Here is a 20358-nt window from a genome sequence, read left to right on the forward strand (position 1 = left end):
ATTGTTTTTTTTAACACCAGTACTCTTTCCAGTATCAGTGGGATTTATGTGGAACAAGTCAAACATCTCACCAATGTGGATTCCAGTTATAGCGCCGTAGTCGACATCCTCCTCGACTGGAAAAACTAGAGAGGGAAAACCATGAACACAAACATCTGAAATTTCATGCTTAAAGTATTAGCACATGGTCTAAATCAAATGTATCACTATTTTGCTTTGGAAATTCAAATGATAGTTGGATTTGGGAGCGATATCCAGAATCGAAAAAGATTAATAACCGGCTTACAAAGTGGTTGAAGCAGTCAATGGAATGTTCGACATTTTGGAAAATATAGAACTACTTTGGCAAGTGCAGACCTTCAAATCACCAAAAAAACCTCTGAATATATGTTATAGTACTAAGGCCACACTAAAAAGAAAACAATAATAACTTTCAAGTCATATTCTTTTCAAGAAAATATAAATGTAGTGATAATGTCGTTACCAGGGAACGTAATTATCGCGTTACTTTTTTGAAAAACCTTCGAATATGTAAACAAAGTCAGATTTAGCTTTGCAGAGGCGTGTGCCGTTGAGAGAGTCGGGCTGAGTGCTGCTGACTCGCAACCAAAACACGAGTGGGCAGTGTTTTCCTGAGAGTCAGCAAGCTCAGCGCTTGTTGACTAGCGGTTGAGTTTCCTGTGTAGTTGCAGTCAACAATGGCGACTGAAGCCACATGCAGATTGTTGACACAGATCAGTGCGTAATACCGCAGCACGTTTCACTGTCGGTAACGCCGTCGTAACGTTCCAAATAGTACTTCATTGGATTACCCGTTACTGTAAAACAGGTGTGTCGAAAGTTCGGCTCGGGGCCCATTTGCGGCCCGCGTTTGTTGAGTTATTGGCCCACGATACGTTCTAAAAGTACAATTTAACAGCGAAAATGGAAAAATCTGCAGTAATTTTCTAAAAACAAAAGTCATAATATTAAGAGAAAAAAGTTGTAATTTTATGAAAATAACATAATATTCCTCATATCATGAGGAGAAATAACATCATTTTAGCAGCGGTGTTGAAGAAATAAGACGTTATTTTTAACACAGGGTGGGCCTTAAGTTTCCATCCATCCATCCATCCATCCATCTTCTATGCCGCTTATCCTCACTAGGGTGGCGGGGGTATGCTGGAGCCTATCCCAGCTGACTTTTTGGGCGAGAGGCGGGGTACACCCTGGACTGGTCGCCAGCCAATCGCAGGGCACATATAGACAAACAACCATTCACGCTCACATTCATACCTATGGACAATTCAGAGTCGCCAGTTTACCTAACGTGCATGTTTTTGGAACGTGGGAGGAAACCGGAGTAACTGGACAAACACCACGAACATGCAAACTCCACACAGAGATGCCCAAACGGAGATTTGAACCCCAATAATAATAATAATAATAATAATAATAATAATAATAATAATAATAATAATAATAATAATAATAATAATAAACACAATGATTACAATAGGATCCTTGCACAGGCTGGGCCCTAGAAATCTCCAAAAAAACACAACTTTATTCTCCCTTTTTCCCCATTTCTTTTTCTGTTCATTGTGACCCCAATACTCCTTTGTAAGTTTCAGAGAACAGTTCTGCATGTAAATGCCCTCATCTGCAGTGCATGTGGAACAAAAGCACAACACTGAGTAACAACAGCTATGGAATGACCCGCAACCTTGACTGTCACCTTCTGACCTCAACTCTCCCTCATAAGCCAGGCTTAGTGTGTTTATTGGTGGCCTTTTTAAAAGGTGTTTGGCTCTTTTCAGCAGTGCTTTTGTGGAAAAAAGTGTCAGTTCATCACCTGCTGGTTTGACTTGCTGCGGTTGGAACATGGCTTTGGGTCGCTGCAGTGCAACTCTTCTGTAGGACGTTAAATCAAATCAGTGGTTTGTAAGAATGCCTCATGTTTTTTTGTTTTTTTTTATGGGTCCAAGACACAAAAGAAAGCATCACCTCTCGTGGAGCTGCTGTGAGGGGATGAGTCCTGCTCGGGAGTTGTTATTATTAGTAACAAGGCAGGCCTGCCACCAGGCGTCATCCTCCATGGTGACAATCTGCAGCACGTCGCCTCTTTTAAAAGCAATTGCTGCATCCTTGCACGGCACCGCCGGATCCTCTCTTGGGTTGTAGTCAAAGAGCGCTCTTACAAACAACTAGGGAGAAGGGAATTATATAAAAATGCGTTGCGGCAATGAGAAATATCACAATACTCATATACAGACGTTTACTGACGTGGAAAAGTAGCACATTTCTTGAGAAATGAGCACAGCCACAGATGCTAATTTGTCTTAATCCAATGCAATAGAAGCATTTCTCTAACAATTTCCATGATTTGGATCAAGCTTATTCTTAAAGGCATCGTGGCCAAGCCCAAACACACCCAACACATGGCAAAATCAGCTTTTACTGTTACCAGATGGGCGGTCGCTCACATAAAGCCACAATGCACAATTCAAGTCAAAGAAATACCACAAGAGAATATGTCATCCTTTGTACCTTTTTATTGGACGACACATCTTGCTTGGAGGAGGCAGGAACGATTGTGAATGTGACGTCACCTCGAGAGCGTGCCTGCACACCATTAGTGACACATTCAATGTTAGGGAAATACGAATGTTTGCTTTTTCTTTGTTACATGAGGTGATTGATACTCCTTCTGTGTTTGTTTGCAGAATATGACGCTGCAGCTGGGAGGCGTTAGCTTAACATCAAGAAATGGAACGGTGTTTTGGTCTGTCTGCGGAGGGTTTCGCTAAGGAGGCCTTATGAAGTACATGCAGCCTTTCCTTCTCCAGGGAAAGTTCTGGAACTTTGCTGTAAAGGTCTGATCACCTACGGGTGAGCTTGGAGAGATAATCCTCCGTCTTGGCAGTCAAATTTATTCATTAATTTAGCACAGCATAAAAATATTTTGAATGTATTTGACTTGCTGCTCTCCAGCTGGTGCCGCTGTTGTCAAAACAAAAAAATAAGGCTGGCTTTTCCTCTCTATGGAAGCTCATGCACGCCCCTACCACTTCAGACATTTCTCTGTATTATATTGTACAATTAGCAAGAATAATAATAATAATAATAATAATATAATAATAATAATAATAATAATAATAATAATAATAATAATAATAATAATAATATTATTATTATTATTATTATTATTATTTGTTTTTTGCCTCACTTGCCTCCCCTGACTGCACGTCACTGGTGACTATCTGTGTGTGTGTGTGTGTGTGTGTGTGTGTGTGTGTGTGTGTGTGTGTGTGTGTGTGTGTGTGAGAGGGGCTTTGACTGGATGCGGAAAAAAAAAAAAAGCTAATATAAAATGAATATTACTATTGTCAATTGAACTCTATTATAAATGTTATTTCTGTATGAGTCCAATCGTTTTTAACATTTCCTTCAATAAAAATGACTGAATTTGCACATTTCCTGATCAATTACAGGACAGAAACCTAATATGTTTGTCCTTTCGGCTTAGTACGCAAGCCCTGCCTACTACCTGACTTTCTGTTTGTTAGCAAGTCACCAAATACTGTATATGATACAGAAACATTTATTATACACCATGACCCTCTACAGCCTGTGTAATGTCTTGAATGTAAGATAATGCTAATCGGACCATAAAATCTACGGAAATGTCATACGGGAGGTGTTTGCAGTACTGTCTTCATCCTGAAGGGTCGGGGGCGTGCATGAGCTGGAAGGTGCTTGTCACTGCCGTCCTTCCATAGAGAGGAAAATCCAGTTATTTATTCTTTTTTTGCATTTTGTGTTCATTGTGTGTTCAGTTGTGTTGTGATTGACTAAGATTAAATTTTTTTTTGATGATCTGAAACACTTAAGTGTGACAAATATGCAAAAAAAAAAAGAAATCAGGAAGGGGGCAGACACTTTTTCACACCACTGTACCGTATATCCAAGCTCACCAGAAGGTGACCAGATTTTTACAACAAAGTATCAGAGCTTTCCCTGGGGCGCATGTACTTCATCTACCAAAAAGAAGGTAAGACCACAAATGTTTTTTTTAGTTAATTAAAAAAAAAATAAATGTGAGTAGAAAGTATTTGAAAACAATTTGTTCAACAAAAAATTCTCGTTATATTCTTTATGAGCAACTTGTATTAACATTAAAACAAACAAACAAACAAAACTCCAAAGGAGTCGGTGCCTCGCTCGCCTTTTTCTTGTCTACTAAGGGTTAACATTTTCCCCTCAACAACATACCACCTGGATCTGTCAGAAATGCCCCCCCCCCCCCAAAAGAAAACCCCATCAAGTCTAAAAGTACCCACAGAAGAGAGAAAAAAATAAAGGAAACAAACGATGTAAAGGGTCTTTGTAAAGTGTTTGGCCAGCATCTCCAGTATGCACCTTGGCATCGTTGACACAAGCCTACACGAGAGATGAACAACATTCTCCCAAAAGATGTTTTGGATCATGGGTATGCAGAGTGCGGTAAAATATTCTAATAGCTATACGATATGAATGGCAGCTTTAGTTTTCTCTATTTGTCATCCATCCGCACGTCTGCATTTACCAACCTCAGTAATTAACATGAGGCATATTTCATGCAAATTATGAGCAGAGACAATTTTTTGGCACGCTGGCTTCAGTGTCGGAATTCACTGAGCTAACCATTTCTTGGCTGTATTGCTTCAAATTGTTCATGTTTCATATTTTTGTTATTGGCAACAAATATCTCGAAAAGACCAAAACTAACATGAAATTAATCTTACTGACAAGTTTTGTTTGTGGAGCCAAAAGAGGAAATGCTTGATTGGTCTGTCTTGTGTTGTCCAGAAATAGAAAAACTCAATGAGACATTGGGTTTCATGACACAACTACAATATAGTTCTGTCATAAACACCAGCCTGTGTGACAAACGTGGATGATTGCACCGGAAGAAGTCACCCGTTACAAATGGTTGGCGTACCCGGCGAAAACCCATGCAGGCATGTGGGGAACATGCAGTTAATTGCAACTATACATTGGATGGATATAGTCTATGTGTTTTTTATTTTATATGGATCTATCTATAGTTCTTATTATTATTTCTTTTACTTATATTTTATTTTTATATGAAAGATAGGAATATTTACAAATGTTTAAAATATTTTCATTTACAATTCTAAAAATAACACTGTGTATGGATGTGTAATTTCTATTTTTTGTTTCATTATTTTTTATTTTATTGTATTTATTTTATTTCGATGTTAAACACACAAATATTTCAACATGTTTATAATATTTTCTATTTTTTAGTTTATTTTATTTGTATCTTATTTATTTATATATTACTGTAATTATTAATCTTTTTATATTTAATTTTATTTCAATATAAAAATATTTAGAAACATTTTAAATATTTTCACTTACAATTCTAAAAACAGTACTTCGCATGGATGTATAATTTCTATTTTTTGTTTCATTATTTGTTATTTTATTGTATTTATTTTATTTCGATGTTAAACACACAAATATTTAAACATGTTTATAATATTTTCTCTTTTTTATTTTATTTTATTTGTATCTTATTCATTTATATATTACTGTAATTATTAATCTTTTTATATTTAATTTTTATTTCAATATAAAAATATTTAGAAACATTTTAAATATTTTCACTTACAATTCTAAAAATAGCACTGTGCATGGATGTATCATTTTTATTTTTTGTTTCATTATTTTTTATTTTACTTTGATGTTAAAGATACAAATATTATTATTTTGCAATTTTTCATGTGCAATTCTAAAAATAACACTGTATGGATGTATATTTTCTACTTTTTGTTTTATTCATTTTGTTTTATTTTATTGATATATTATGTATTTTATTTTTATTTAAATATAAAAATATTTAGACATATTTAAAATATTTTCATTTACAATTCTAACAATAACACTTACACTTTGCGTAACTTTGTTACACTTTTATTTCTATTTTTTGTTTCATTATTTTTTGTATTTTTGATTTTCATATTAAATATAAAAATATTTACAACTCTGTAAAATATTTTTATTTATGGTTCTAAAAATAACACTGTATGGATGCATATTATCTATTTTTATTTTATTGATATATTTTTACTGTAATTTAATTATATTTTTTATATTTAATTTTATTTAAATATAAAAATATTTTTAAATATTTAAAACATTTTCATTTACAATTCTAAAAATAACATTTTCTGTATGAATGTAGAATTTAAATGTTTTATTTTATTGTATTATTTATTTACAAATTATTTTTTATTATTTATATTTTTATATTAAGTGTGCAAATATTTATAAAAATGTAAAATATTTTGATTTACAATTCTAAGATTAACACCTTGCTTATGGATGTATAATTTATGTATCTTACTTTATTCTTTTATTTATTTATAAATGATTCTTTTTTTAGATTGAAAAAAAAAATAGAACAGTCACTCTTATTGAAAATGCTGATCCAAAATCAGAGGAGAACGTCAACGTCAAGCTAGCAGGAGTGTTTGGAGGGGGAGCGAGCCGTGTGTCTCAAATAGACCCTTTTTACGGGCGCTTTTTGCCATTCGCTGATGAACCCTCAACGTAACTCCGCTGTAAACCTAAAACACTGAACATCAGTGGGACTCACCAGGAGGGGAAGAACTTCTTTGGGCTTCCTGCGCTCCAGGGAGACACCGTTCACCTCTTTTAGCTCATCTCCTTCATGGATCAGGCCTGCGACGTGGAACACTATTCACTGTTGCATTGTTTGGTGCACAACAGCAGCGACTGTGCAACAAAAAGCCCGCACTGTTCACACAGTCGAGACTCGAGCTTACCACTCTTGTCGGCAGCGCCTCCTCGCATGACTCTCGCCACGACAATCGCCCCGGTGGATTCGTCCCTCTTAATTGTTGCTCCCTTAGCGAGGAGTAGACGGATAGTGAAAACACATTGTTTATATTATAATCCAGACAGGCTTCTTATTAGGAGTCACTTTATTCCAGTGAAGGTTATTTGTATCAAGATGGGACCGTTTAGGCAGCTGCTGTCATGTAACACACAAAGCACTGGATAAGGTTATCCAAACTTGCATTATTTTCAACAGATGTTGTTGCTTTGGAGCAAATCACGGAGGAAAGAGCACCCTGTGTAGTTGACAACAATCAGGGTGTAGTCCTGTTGTATGGAAAACTGGAACATGTCGGATCGATGAAAAAAAAAGAGCACATGTCAGACAAAGGGCAGTCTCGTTCCAATTAAGTTTTGGGATCAATACAAGCGGCTGTTCTCCATTATTGGTTTCAAGCTCACTCCACGCTCTCAAAGCAAAAATGCTACTCATTAAGTCAATTATTCTCATATTTGCCTTGAATGCTAATCATGCTAAGCGTACTTTGTTTTGATTACAATGGGCACCACCATGTTTGTTGTTTTCCAGTTGCGCTGTCGATAATATTAAATTAGAAGTAAGATCATAGGATGAGACAGATAATGCTTTGATGATGCGCCAGGAGGATTAAATGGATTGTTGCTATTTACTAATGAACTACTGGACCTGCTGACGGAACAAAATCTGGGACGTGTTACTCCTAGCAGACGATCACCATATATTCTTTATATAGACCTTGATCCACGCTCAAATCCCCAAACTTCTGCTCCGTTTTCTTCAAGGAAAATACGAAATTTAGAGGCCTTTGTGGCCTTGGTGGAAATATGTGAACTTTCATCCCTTTTCAGTCCGGTACCACCTGATCCAAGAAATTTCCAGAGACAAGTGACAATAACTTGGAACGAGGCAGAATAAGATGTTCTGGTAGGACCAAGGAAATTAGTCATGATTAAAGACCAGCCTTGAAAGGTAATTTATATCAGGCGCAGCAGAGGAATGATCTCAGTCGATCTTAATGCTAAACAATGACTGAAGGGCATCAATGAAGTACTGTCTAGACCAGACAAGAAGCCTAGACAGCAACATTCAAACTATAGTCAGGTGGTTCTCTGTTTAATAGTTATATATTATTCTTGCACCTGTAGATTCAGTCTAATACTGTAGCTCAGTGCACACTCACATAGCACAATTAGAGTTGCACATAACTCACCATTAACTAAACAATGACTGAAGGGCATCAATGAAGTACTGTCTAGACCAGACAAGAAGCCTAGACAGCAACATTCAAACTATAGTCAGGTGGTCCTCTGTTTAATAGTTATATATTATTCTTGCACCTGTAGATTCAGTCTAATACTGTAGCTCAGTGCACACTCACATAGCACAATTAGAGTTGCACATAACTCACCATTAACTAAACAATGACTGAAGCGCATCAATGAAGTACTGTGGAGACCAGACAAGAAGCCCAGACAGCAACATTCAAACTGGTCATAGCAAGTCTATAGTTGGTGGTCAGGTGGTCCTCCGTTTATGTGTTTATGTGTTGCACCTGTAGATTCAGTCTAATACTGGAGCTCAGTGCACACTCACATAGCACAATTACTGTAGAGTTGCACATACTGTAACTCACCGATAACCCATGGTAAAATAGTAGGAGACACACAATAGATGCGGGTGTCCGTTTGCGGCCTGCGGCACATTCTAAAAATATAATTTAACAACAAAACTAAAAAAAAGCAGCAAAAATGGAAAAATCTGCCGTAATTTCACAAGAATAAAATCAAAATATCAAGAGAAAAATGTTGTAATCTAAAAAAAAAAAAAAAACCTTGTAATTTTACAAGAATGATATATTTTGAGGAAAAACATCATTTTAATAGCATAGCGTTTATCGCGGGGGGTAGGTTCCCAAAATAGTCCGCAATAAGTGAAATCCGTGAAGTATCCAACTTCATTTAAAACTCCAACGTACAGGCCCTGAGCCGGGGGGCAACAAGAATTGCCACCCCTGCCCGTTGCCTCTCACTGCTCGAAACGCCCGAGTGGAATAAAGTCCAGCCCCTCTCCAGAGGACGGGTTCCAGAGCCCTCGCTGTGCGTCGAGGTGAGTCCGACCATATGTAGCTGGAACTTCTCCACCTCGCGCACCAGCTCAGGCTCCTTCCCCACATTCCACGTAGCAAAAGCTAGCTTCTGCAGCCGAGGATCAGACCGCCAAGGTTCCCGGCTTCGACCGCCACCCAGCTCGCTCTGCACCCGGCCACTTTGGCACCATTCATGGGAGGGACCCTCAATAGATCGGTAAATTTGAAGGATGAAACCTACAGTAGCTATTGTTGCGTTTTTACTATTATTTCTACAGTTCCATGATACCTTTCATTGCAGGGTGTTTAGGACATTTGCATATATGCCTACACTCTTTACCCTTGGGACTGATTTGATCCCTTTGACTCCCACATGTTCATTTTGTAAGCGTGACGTATGCTTTTCCCAGGAATGCCGAATCAATCCTCGCCTCTACCGTCAAAAACAAACCAGGTTTTATGTGTGAATAAGGTTTTATTTCACTTTTAGGAAACGGACCATTTTGGGACCTAAGGATAAAATGTGTACCTTTATTATTATTATTATTATTTTGCTCAAAATCAAGTGTTTTTGCTGAAACTACCCGATGTTCTACCACCAATATCTCAACACCCAAAAAGGCTACAAACAAACCTCTTTTTCTGTTGAAAGAAGAGCGTCTAAAGTTTCTTTAGATGGTTTCAATGTTTATGTAGTCCTAAAACTCAATATTCTGTGGGTCTTGAAAGTTCAGCAAAAAAGTCAGTATGGCGCTCAGTATGGCTGGCATCGGGGACTCAAAATTGTCATCTAATTTGTGGCAAAAAATAAATAAAAAGTATCGTTACTGACCAGGGGCTCTTTGGTTTTGACGAGGCTGACAATCTTGACGGAATCGTCTTCGTCATCCGTTATGCTGTCAGGTATTGGTGGCAGCGTAGGCTCATAGTCTCTCTGAGCGACTGCATCATGGACATGCAAAAGACTCTGTACAACAAAACAAAGTTATCAGTTATTACTTTTTATTTTAGATGGGGTTTTTTTATATATTGACCACAGTTTCTTACACTTTTATTGTCTCCCTTACTGTAAATGTATGGACACTCGGCTCGCTCCCCCACACCCTCCAATCCCCTCCTGCTAGGTTGATGTTGACCTTCTCTGATTTTGGAACATTTGCAATACGAGTGACTGTTGTAATTATTAGAGAACCCTCCCCTTCTCGCTTCAATATGCCTCACACACCTATTAGACAAATTAAACATATTTAAACATAACACACTGCTAATGCATGATAATGGAAGGTGATCCATGAACAGATGCAATCGGAGTCACGGTGTAGAAGTTATGTATAAAGTTTCACTTTTGCATCTCACAGCAGCTATGGTGCATTCAAGGACCGCAGAACAAAGTGCGAAGTCTCAACGCCTGACAAAAAAACATGATCAGTGAAGCTTAAAGACGTAAATATGTAAACGTTGTGGTCTTTTTAACGGTGGTACATGTTTGCTGTACATTCCGGGCAAGAACCACGGACTTGGAGGTTCTGATTCTCACACACTCGGCAGCGAAGCGATCCAGTGAGAGTTGAAGATCACGGCCCGATGAAGCCAGCAGGACCACATCATCTGCAAAAAGCAGAGATCCAATCCTGCAGCCACTAAACCGGATCCCTTTAACACCCTGGCTGCACCCAGAAACCTGGTGCTGGTCGTTTTCATGTGCATTTCTACGACCCCTGTCAGTCATGGACCGCTCAGCATCAGCGCCACTGTTCTCCCCCTTACGGCGCCCCCCTGTGCGCTGCTGAGCTTCGAAGCAGCAGGTGCAACTACAGCATGCCTCACTGACGGACCAAAGGTGATCGGGAGGTGAATGAGTGTCCCCCCGGCCTGCCTGATGCATTATAGCACATTAAGCACTTTCAGTTAGCAGCATGCCAAATGTGGCGATGCTTGGAATGCACAGACGGCCCTTTTTGCCACCTGCAAGAACTCATTCCACCACAAGTGTCTGCTCAAACGTCGCATGTCTTATGTTGTGTTTGGAGAGAAACTATGACTCCATAGTCTTGTTTCTACCAATGCCCAGACAGGTATTCATCTGGCGTGAACTTTTACCTTGTCAAAATCCTATGTTTGTTACTAGGAAAACATTATTTTGTTGGAGGAAATTGCTGTGCGGAGTTACAGCTGCCATAAGGCCTATTTAGCTGCAAGAAATGTCTGCCTATTGTCACCTTGTGCAGCCGTCATTTGGTGTACTTGTTATCCCAGTGTCCATCAACACTTGCTCTGCTTCGACGCTGCCATGTGGCTTTGGCTGCAGTCAAGTTCTCATGAAAACAAACGTTTATTCACACTATATTAAACCGCAGCGTCTCTCCTATATGCGCGCACCTAAGCTTAGGCCAGAAACAAGCAGGTCATTAGGTACTGCCCAAACAAATCTGCTAGTTCTCAGTTCACTCGCTGGACGGTTGTGTAAGTCTGGACACGTGTCTGCCTGGTCCTCGACACCGGTGAACACTAATAAACATAACTTAGTAGTCAGGTATGAAAGGAGGCAGCACCTTTTATTTGGAGAAGGAAGAGGGGCAATCAATTTCAACTCATTTGCCACTTCACATAACCCAAATAGGAGGGAAGTGCCAGAAAGCAATTGCTAAAAGCCTTGAACTGTGTGTGTTTTAAGTCAGAGGAGCTCATTGAATAGAAATTAGGCCTTCAGATTAGCATATTTGTGTTAGACACATGTTGTAGTGCAGGGGTGTCCAAAGTGCGGCCCGGAGGGCCATTTACGGCCCGCGACTGCTATCTTATTGGCCCTCGGCACATTCTAAAAATGTGATTAAACAATAAAATAAAAAAAAAACAACAGCAAAAATGGGGGGGGGGGAAGCAGTTATTTTAAAAAAGTTGTAATATAAGAAAAAACCCCCAAAGATTTAATTAGAAATTTTAGGAAAATTAGGTTGGGTAAATGCTATAATGTTATGATAATAAAGTCAAAATATTATGAGAATAAGTCATATTAGTATGAGAAGCAAATGTACAACTAGAACGTTAGTATTTGTAAAAAAAATAAAATTTAAAAAAAGCCAAAAAGTAATGTATGGACAGTCCATAATAATAGTAATAATAATAATAATAATAATAATAATAATAGTAATATTAATACTAATAATAATACGCTTTGTCACGCTTTGTATATATATTGTTTGGGTTGGTTTAAAAAAAAAAATGTAAAAGCGCCCCCACATCTTTGGATTTTTTCGTATGCGGCCCTTGGTGGGAATAGTTTGGACACACATGTTGTAGCGTAATTATTTGAGGCAATAGACAAAAGCAGCGGTGTCCAAAATGAAAATGGCGGCCACTTTGATATTTTTATGTATTTTTTGATTTAGCGAAAACTCTAAAAAAAAAAAAAACTACTTTATGTATAATTAAAGACAAAGCTTTATTTTATTATTGGTTATTAGTATCAACATTTCAGCTTCTTCTCTTTACGTTTTGCATTGTTGCTCTATTTTCCCCATTTTTGCTGGGTTTTTTGGTTTAATTTTATTTCTACAATGTGCCGCGGGCCAATCAAAAAAACAAGCCGTGTGTTGCACTTTGGACACCCCTGGACTAAAGGAATTAGTGCAATTGTTGTATACTGTAATGTTGATCCCAGCATTTTGCGGGGGTTACCTTTCAGGAATGGTGAAAAACTGCGAGGACTTGATACGTCCGCTGATGTGCGGTCACGGGAGGCAGGTGATGATAACATGAAATAAATATTAATTAATATTTGTCAATTGAGCCTGTATTTTAAATGTATTTTCTCTAGGATTCCAATCGGTTTTAATATTTCTTAAGAAAAACTGGTGAATTTGCACATTTCCTGATCAAGTACAGGGCAGAAGCTTAAGGTGAGGCAGCCGCGAGCAGAGAGGAGGAGGGGAGAGGACGTCATCTCCGTTTGCCCCATGGCGGGTTATTTAGGAGGGTGCTTTGCTGATGCAGTAAATGCAATAGGCGCAATTTTGTGGCAAATGTTTTTGTCAAAACCCAAAATCGGATGAAAATTGGAACATTAAAAACGAGTTTTGACTTTATTTATACATTATTCCCGACTTAGGGTGAATGAGGTGTGTTTTCTGTGGAAAAAAATGACTATTTTCAGATAAAAAAAAGAGACCGCTTTGACCAAAAGGAAAACCACACTTTTTAAGGGAATTTTGTCCATCATCCACAATCCCTTCTCTTTGTCTTTCTCTTTTCTGTGCGTTCTATATATATAAAAACAACTAAAAAGAGGCCGCTAAGAATGCCCTAAATGGAACACACCTACTCCGCTTACAAAGCCTGCTATTAAAAAACCTCCAACAAGGTTTCATGGTGTTATATCCATGCTGTGACCATGTAGTAACAAGTACACTCATGATAATATGGAATACTTACAGTCTTTTGCCCTATTTTGGTGATTTTAAGCATTACCCGAACTTCCTTCATGGCCGCATTGATTTCACAAAGCAACATAGAAACACTGACACCAGGGGTGTCCAAACCTTTTCCACCGAGGGCCACATAGTGAAAAATGAAAAGATGCCAGGGCCACTTTGATATTTTGTAAAGCAACAAATATAGTTTTGCTGAGAAGTTGCATATCAGCGTTGTGATATGGGTGAAAAAGCCCATTATTAGTGCAAATGTCAGTCTTTGCCCTTTTTTTCGACATTTATGCTGTTGTTGTTTTTTTACATTTTCCAAATAGTTCTACTTTCTTCTATCAGAAATGTTCTTTTTGTAATATTGTAACTTTATTCCTATAATATAACCCAATTTTCCAAATATTACAACTTTATTTTGCTTTGTTTGTTTGTCATAATGGTATGACTTTTAAAAATAACGTATTTTTTGTAAATATTTCGTGTGTATGCTATTGAATTCACGTTCATTTTCCTCACAATATTCTGAGTTTATTCTTGTGAAATTGCGATCTATTTTTGTTAGAATGCAACTTTTTTCTTCCCCCCATTCTTATTAGATTACAAATTCTTTCTCATTATAATTCTTTCTGGTTTTCTTGTTAAATTATATTTTTTTCATGTGCCATCGGCCAATAAAAAACAGCCGTGGGCCACAAATGGCCTCCGGGCCGTACTAGGTACACCCCTGACCTACACCTAGCATGAACTTTTCCAAAACTCAAAAACAAAACCACAGCAGCGGTGGCTAGCTGGTGTGGTGTGGCAAGGTGTCACTACGCCAGTAGCATAGTTCTTCAGCGTAACAATAATAACAACGTTGCTGTAGCTTGTTTTTTTCAGGCGACTTTATAGGTGGAATAGGTGCGTCCTTACGTGCATTCTTAGCTGCCTCTTTTGAGCTGTTCTTTAGAGCTAATTATGTATATTTAGAAGGCATTAGAGGGAAATGCGTGTGTTCCTGTTTCACATAAGAATGATGGGCAAAATTCCAGAAAAAAAGTTTTAAGTCCTTAAAAGAACACATCGGGACACCTTCAGAAATCGGAACTGTACCTTAAAGTGAGGTTTGGAAAACAGGGCAAACAGTTCTTTGACTTCCTCTCTCCATTCATGCTGGATCAGGTCTTTAAAAAGCTGAAAACAGCGAAAACAGAGACAGAATGTTATATGATAGCTTTAATATGAAGCTTTGTTCTTGTGCACCAACTCCAGGTGCGATGCAAGCAAGAGGGGGGGGAGAATTCAGCCTGATTCGGTGACACGTCATCAGTGTTACCGTTTCATACGGCCCCGTTCAACTCATTGCGACGCACGTTGGAAACGGCACCAGCTCCGGCGTCCTCAAGGCTACACGACAGCTGCGGCGACAGATAAAATAGAGCAGCCGTGGCCGTCAGGCGGCCAGCGACCGTGCGCAGTCGCCCACTTGTCAAGAGTATTACTGTAATGACTTCTACTGCTTCAAGATGTCGAGGCGCACTCCTGAGACACAAAGCATGAAGGTCATTAGTTTCCACTGTGAGCAAACAGAAGCGTCTCTGAGGGGAAACAGGCCCGCGGTTTGGCCATTCCAGCAGGTTCTGATGATTTAAGCCAGGCAGAGAGGGGCTGTCGGACCGAATCAGAAGCGACGAGAGTGAGAGAAGGATGGGAGTTGATGGTCAGTATGGAAAAATGGCAAGAGTTGCTGTTCGTATGACAAGATAACAGACGGGTGTTTCATTTGGGCTTGATGGTAAGAGAGGATGGATGTGCAGATTATGAAACATGATGGACATCGCAGATGTTGTGTGCCACTTTGGGTAAAAGCTGTAATGTGTGTGCGTGTGTGTGTGTGTGTGTGTGTGTGTGTGTGTGGGCGCTGTCACTTTGTCTTAAATGTGAAATTAATTGTATTCCTCCAAAGTGAAACATTACACCGAATGAGTTTAGCAGCTCGTGCACTGTCCTCAGCGACCAAACTCTCCGCATCCACATTAAAAATCACGCTGCATCTGCTTTCAGACACAGTTGGCAGAGTCAGAAAGGTAATTACCGCATGTGCATATATTTCCTGTCGAGCCCTGTGCCCCATTTATTGCGTCTGTGTGACAGTAAAGTGATGGGCACGGAGCAGCAAACACTTGAAACCATGACAAATCGCCTCCCTCGCCTCTGCAGTCACCCTGTCATCCTTCAGCGGTGTGTTTGTCTGCAAAAGATGTTTGAAGAGGGGCTTACATGCGAGGCCAGACTGGTTGCGTGCTCTTGAACGGGAACAGGACCTCGCTTCACAAAGCGCCGCAGCCGCTCGTAGATCTGTGGAGTCAGGTGAAGTATGACAGGAAAGTTCTCTGTGCGCTGAAAGGACACCGACTGGCAACATCTGCTGTTTTTGCTCACAAAGGGGAGAACAGCAATCCCTCATTTATCGTGGTTAACTGGTCCCAAACCCGACCGGGATCAATGAATTTCCGCAAAGTAGGATTCCGTATTTATTAGGGGTCTCACAAGATCTCCCGATTTTAAAAAGATTTTTCATTCGGGAAAAAAAATGTCTCATGGGCACCAAGCCTGGGCCGATAATAAATAAATTCATGAAATCACACAATAAATGAGAATGAACACGATCGTTTTGCCGGCCCTAATATGTTGCCATGTGCACGCGGGCCCGTCTTCCTCGCCTCCTGCCTCCAAACAGGCATGAAGAGGTTCACTCTGTGCATTTGGTTTCAGCACCTTGGCGCGCTTCTTCCATAGAACGACGGCATGAAGTGAGCCCTTTTGTCAGTCCTACAGTCTCTCTGTCTCGGTGGGTGGAGGCGGGGCCGCTAGCATACACACAGACTGCAGACGTAGAGTGTAACAAAGTAGAAATTAAATGAGTAGATTGCCATATATTTTTCCATTGTACTTTTCGTAAAAGTAATATTAAAATCTTGTCTCGTCTCGTTCTTGTAGACTCAATCTTGGGTATCGTCTCGTCAACTGAGTGTCTCATTACACCCCGAGTATTTAGAAATGTAATATTTTTGTAGAAAACCTGTTTACGACCATCTGAATGTGTTTAACATTGTTAGAGCCCTCTAGATATGAAATAACACCCCTATAGTCACCTTTACACTCACATTACCCAATATCGTAGACATAATAAGAGAAAATAATACATAAGACATAAATAAAACAGTATAGCCTCACATTAGCATTGGGAGAGTTCCTTGTTCTTTTTTTTCTAACTTCTGGTTTCTGTACAGTACTTCCTGCGGTGGCTATTGTCTCATTATTGTAACATTACTGACACCTAGTGACAATCGTCACAATGTCTTTGAATGCATCTTCTGGGTGCCTTATAGGGTATTTATACAGTATGGCGGTCCATGTAGCCATTTTCCTGCTTGAAAATGCTTAATTTAGGCATATATAATTTAGGCAATATGTCAAATTTGCTTAACTCATTCAAAACCAAATATGTATACGTTTTTATGAACCCTAACGGCTGATGCCAAACATACTTTTTTTGCGCGAGAGGCAAAAAGAGGTGATGACACAGGTGCACGCTAAAAGATGTCACTGTTAGAGCCGTTGTAGACCATAAAAACGGCCACAAGGTGGCAGAAGTGCATTTGATAAGACCTCAGCATGGATCTTTTGCTTGTAAATACCACCCTCGACAGCAAGGAGGAAGTGAGAGAGCATGAAGGAGTGTAGCGAGCAGAAGGTTACGCATTGGAGGGAAATTTGAACACAAGTTCCAAATGTCAGAATAGTTCATGTTGTTATATTTTTAAATCAATTGTTATTTTGATGTAAAACAACCCCTTTTTTGTGTTGTTTATGTCGGCGTAGTTGTTTACACATTTGAGCTGTCACAAAAGCAAAAGCATGTTCGTGTCAAAGTGAAAGTTATGCTTGAAATGTATCTTTTGACTTTTTCTAGTCAGGAACTGATATTTTCCTGAAACTTACCGATGTTCTACTGCTGATTACTAAAGAACAGAAAAAGGTAGAAGCAAACTTTTTTTTTCTGATGAAAGACGGGAGTCTCATCTTTCTTTTGGTAGGTTCCATGTTTATGTAGCCATAGATCACAATATTCTTGAAAAATCCGTCAAAATGGCCGCTACTGAAGGGGTTGAATTTTGAAAAATGTCTGGGATTGAATGAGTAAAGTGTGCATATTTTTGACGACTAACAGGCCATATTCAACCACAAGGTAGCGATGATTTGTTCATATAGTTTTGAAAAACCGTGGAGCCGTGATATTCGAAGCACAAAGTGGCGAGGGATTACTGTATCGTCCCTTGAGAGGATAATGCAAATGTGCAAGTCTAAAATTACTTCGAGAAGATAATAAAATACAAATAAGGTACATCTGCACATTGTAATCAGAGCCTATAAGACTTCAGCGGGGACGTAATCGACTTAATCCACCTCTTAATACCACCACTATCACGTTACAAGGATGCTTTCAATCATATAGAAAAATGCAACATAACCTTCCTTGTGCTTGTGGTCAGAGTCAATATTTATTTAATAACCTGACAAAAACATGAAAAAATGTAAATAAAACACATCAGGCTCATCAGGAATGCTGATTATTCGTAGACAAAATGCTGACGTGATTGCGGGCCGCCTAACTGTGAGGTGAATCTGAAATCTAATTGGTTAAAGAAACAGCCCCATTGCTGATAGTGTTTATATGACATGAGCCTGCGCTCCTGATTCTGAAGGCCCTGGGCAGATTAGATTGACATGGCAACACATAGAAGCCGAAATCTGATCGGACAAGAAAATCCAACACTAGAAGTGCAGCCAAGAGACACCTTTTACGTAGAGTACCGTATGTTTACACACAATCCACACGCATGCAGGAAAAATAGCGAGTAGTCTAACGTAAACCAGTCCTTACCTTAAAGAGCAGGTGGAGCTTCTTCTCCATCAACATGCTGTGGAGGAAGCGGTAGTGCGCTTCTTGATCTGCTTGAGACCCCGTCCCAGATATTGGAGCTGATGGCAACATACTGGAAAGGTGAAAGGTTAAACAAACATGGCGAGAGTGTGGGGTACAGTTGTGGTCAAAAGTTTACATACACTTGTGAAGAACATAACGTCATGGCTCGCTTTGAGTTTCCAGTTATTCCTACGACTCTGAAAGAGTGACTGGAACAGGTACTTCTTTGTCACAAAAAAACATTCATGAAGTTTGGTTCTTTTAGGACTTTATTATGGGTCAACTGAAAATGTGACCAAATCTGCTGGCAACATGAATTAGCAATTTTGGTGACTTAGAATGCCGCGTCATTGAAAGGAGCTTCATAGCGTGGCCTCTTAACTTCTTGCTGGTGACTTCTCTGAGGCCATTAAAACAGTGCTCGTAGGATACAAACGCCCACAAACTCAACAATGGGAAAGCCAAAGGAGCTCAGCACGGATCTGAAAACGCAAATCACTGACCTGAACAATCGAATCCAATCACTCTATCAGAGAAAAATCAGAGTTGTAGAAATAACCGGACACTCAAGGGAGCCATGACATTATGTTCTTTACAAGTGTATGGAAACTTTTGATCACAACTGTTTGTGTATTTAATTCAATTCAGTATAAATTTGTCTCGTGCTGTACAACTTCTGTATTTCTGTTAAAATAGTAGTCCAAAGAAATAAAAAGTAGTTCATGTGTGGTTCAGGGAAAAGAGGCTGAGAAAGCTGAATTCATAATACTGTAACCCATCTTCTAAGATATTACTGCCCCCTGTTGTTTGTGAGAGGTATCGCAACATGAACACATTATTGGAATATGCGTACTGTAAGTGCAATTACTACAAAAGCGTGATGGCATTTTGCAATTGCCATAAGATAAAATGTCATTCATCCATTCAATCACCTATTTTGTCTTTGTGATATCAAACGATACAGTACAGTTTCCAGTACCAGTACCAGTACCGGTGCACTTCTACACAATGTCAAACTAATACCACAAAAACAAACATATCTTTAAAGGAAGAACTTTGTTTCAATCAAAACGTATCATTATTATCTTTGTAAAGCCTTCATGGCATTCAGCAAGTGGCCATAAAGTTGCGGCGGCCAGTGTTTCGTTGCAGAATCCCACTTACCCGTCATGGTGCTTGGAGGTCGCAGGTCGCATATTTTCTGCCACCGCGGAGGAGTAAGAGCTTTCAGCACTCACTTGCACAGAGAAGTTGTAAAGTGTTCCGGTCGGACTGTAAAAGACACTCTTATTCGGTCAATACATGCCAACTCTGACCTAAATCAAGCCAGCAGACGATCAATAGAGCAGTTACGGGGTGGCGAACACAACAGCCTTTACTTGTTCACTTTGCACGCTGGAGGAAAATATATAGAAATGGATCTGAACAACGTCACGCCGAGGCCATTCTCAAACTTTATTTGGTGGGCACCTATGGAAATATAGAAATTGCTTTTGATTCATAGGTCAATATGATGAAAATATGCTTAATGATGTGGAAATGATCATTCACAACAGTCACAAGTGGGTTAGAGTTTAGGTCAGGGGTGGACAAAATACTTTTTTTTTGTTTAAAAACAAAGGATACAGAGGGCCACATTACTATATTTTTTAATTTTGTTAACAGGCTAAAATGAATCGAACATACAGTAGTCTGTTACTATTATTGGTGTTATTAGTAGGGCTGTCAAATGATTAAAAAAATTAATCAGATTAATCACGGCTTTCAAATGATTAATCACCATGTCACACTATGTTACCTTGTATTACCTTATCTTATTATCACATTACCTATGCATTTTAAACTAGCAAAGAGTACATTTGGAATACAGGAAGTGAACGAATGTATTGCAATTGATGTGAAACGGATGGGGGGTAGGATTAAATAAGCTTTGCTTCTTCCTACTCCTTTTTGGACAAGAAGAACAGTAAATTGTACTATGTGATGTATT

At 39.0% G+C, this 20358-nt stretch overlaps 1 protein-coding gene across 4 annotated transcripts in view; it reads right to left on the reverse strand.

The window, feature by feature from the left end:
* The window catches only part of LOC129177248 (MAGUK p55 subfamily member 7-like), a 37168-nt gene extending 17495 nt beyond the window's left edge, over positions 1 to 19673 (reverse strand). For 3 of the 4 annotated variants that reach the window (XM_054768153.1, XM_054768154.1, XM_054768157.1), the window contains exons 1-11: positions 19533 to 19673; positions 18327 to 18438; positions 15659 to 15736; positions 14492 to 14572; positions 9811 to 9945; positions 6840 to 6921; positions 6650 to 6735; positions 2533 to 2607; positions 1990 to 2189; positions 1838 to 1896; positions 72 to 125 (exon numbers count right to left, since the gene is read on the reverse strand). In XM_054768153.1, the coding sequence (XP_054624128.1) occupies positions 72 to 125; positions 1838 to 1896; positions 1990 to 2189; positions 2533 to 2607; positions 6650 to 6735; positions 6840 to 6921; positions 9811 to 9945; positions 14492 to 14572; positions 15659 to 15736; positions 18327 to 18438; positions 19533 to 19564 (994 nt within the window). In that variant the 5' untranslated portion in view covers positions 19565 to 19673. The remainder of the gene's footprint in view (positions 1 to 71; positions 126 to 1837; positions 1897 to 1989; positions 2190 to 2532; positions 2608 to 6649; positions 6736 to 6839; positions 6922 to 9810; positions 9946 to 14491; positions 14573 to 15658; positions 15737 to 18326; positions 18439 to 19532) is intronic. The other variant, XM_054768156.1, reaches the window with a different exon arrangement.
* Between the last annotated feature and the right edge of the window lie 685 nt (positions 19674 to 20358).

This window comes from Dunckerocampus dactyliophorus, chromosome 2 (assembly GCF_027744805.1).
Source record: "Dunckerocampus dactyliophorus isolate RoL2022-P2 chromosome 2, RoL_Ddac_1.1, whole genome shotgun sequence".
Taxonomy (NCBI): domain Eukaryota; kingdom Metazoa; phylum Chordata; class Actinopteri; order Syngnathiformes; family Syngnathidae; genus Dunckerocampus; species Dunckerocampus dactyliophorus.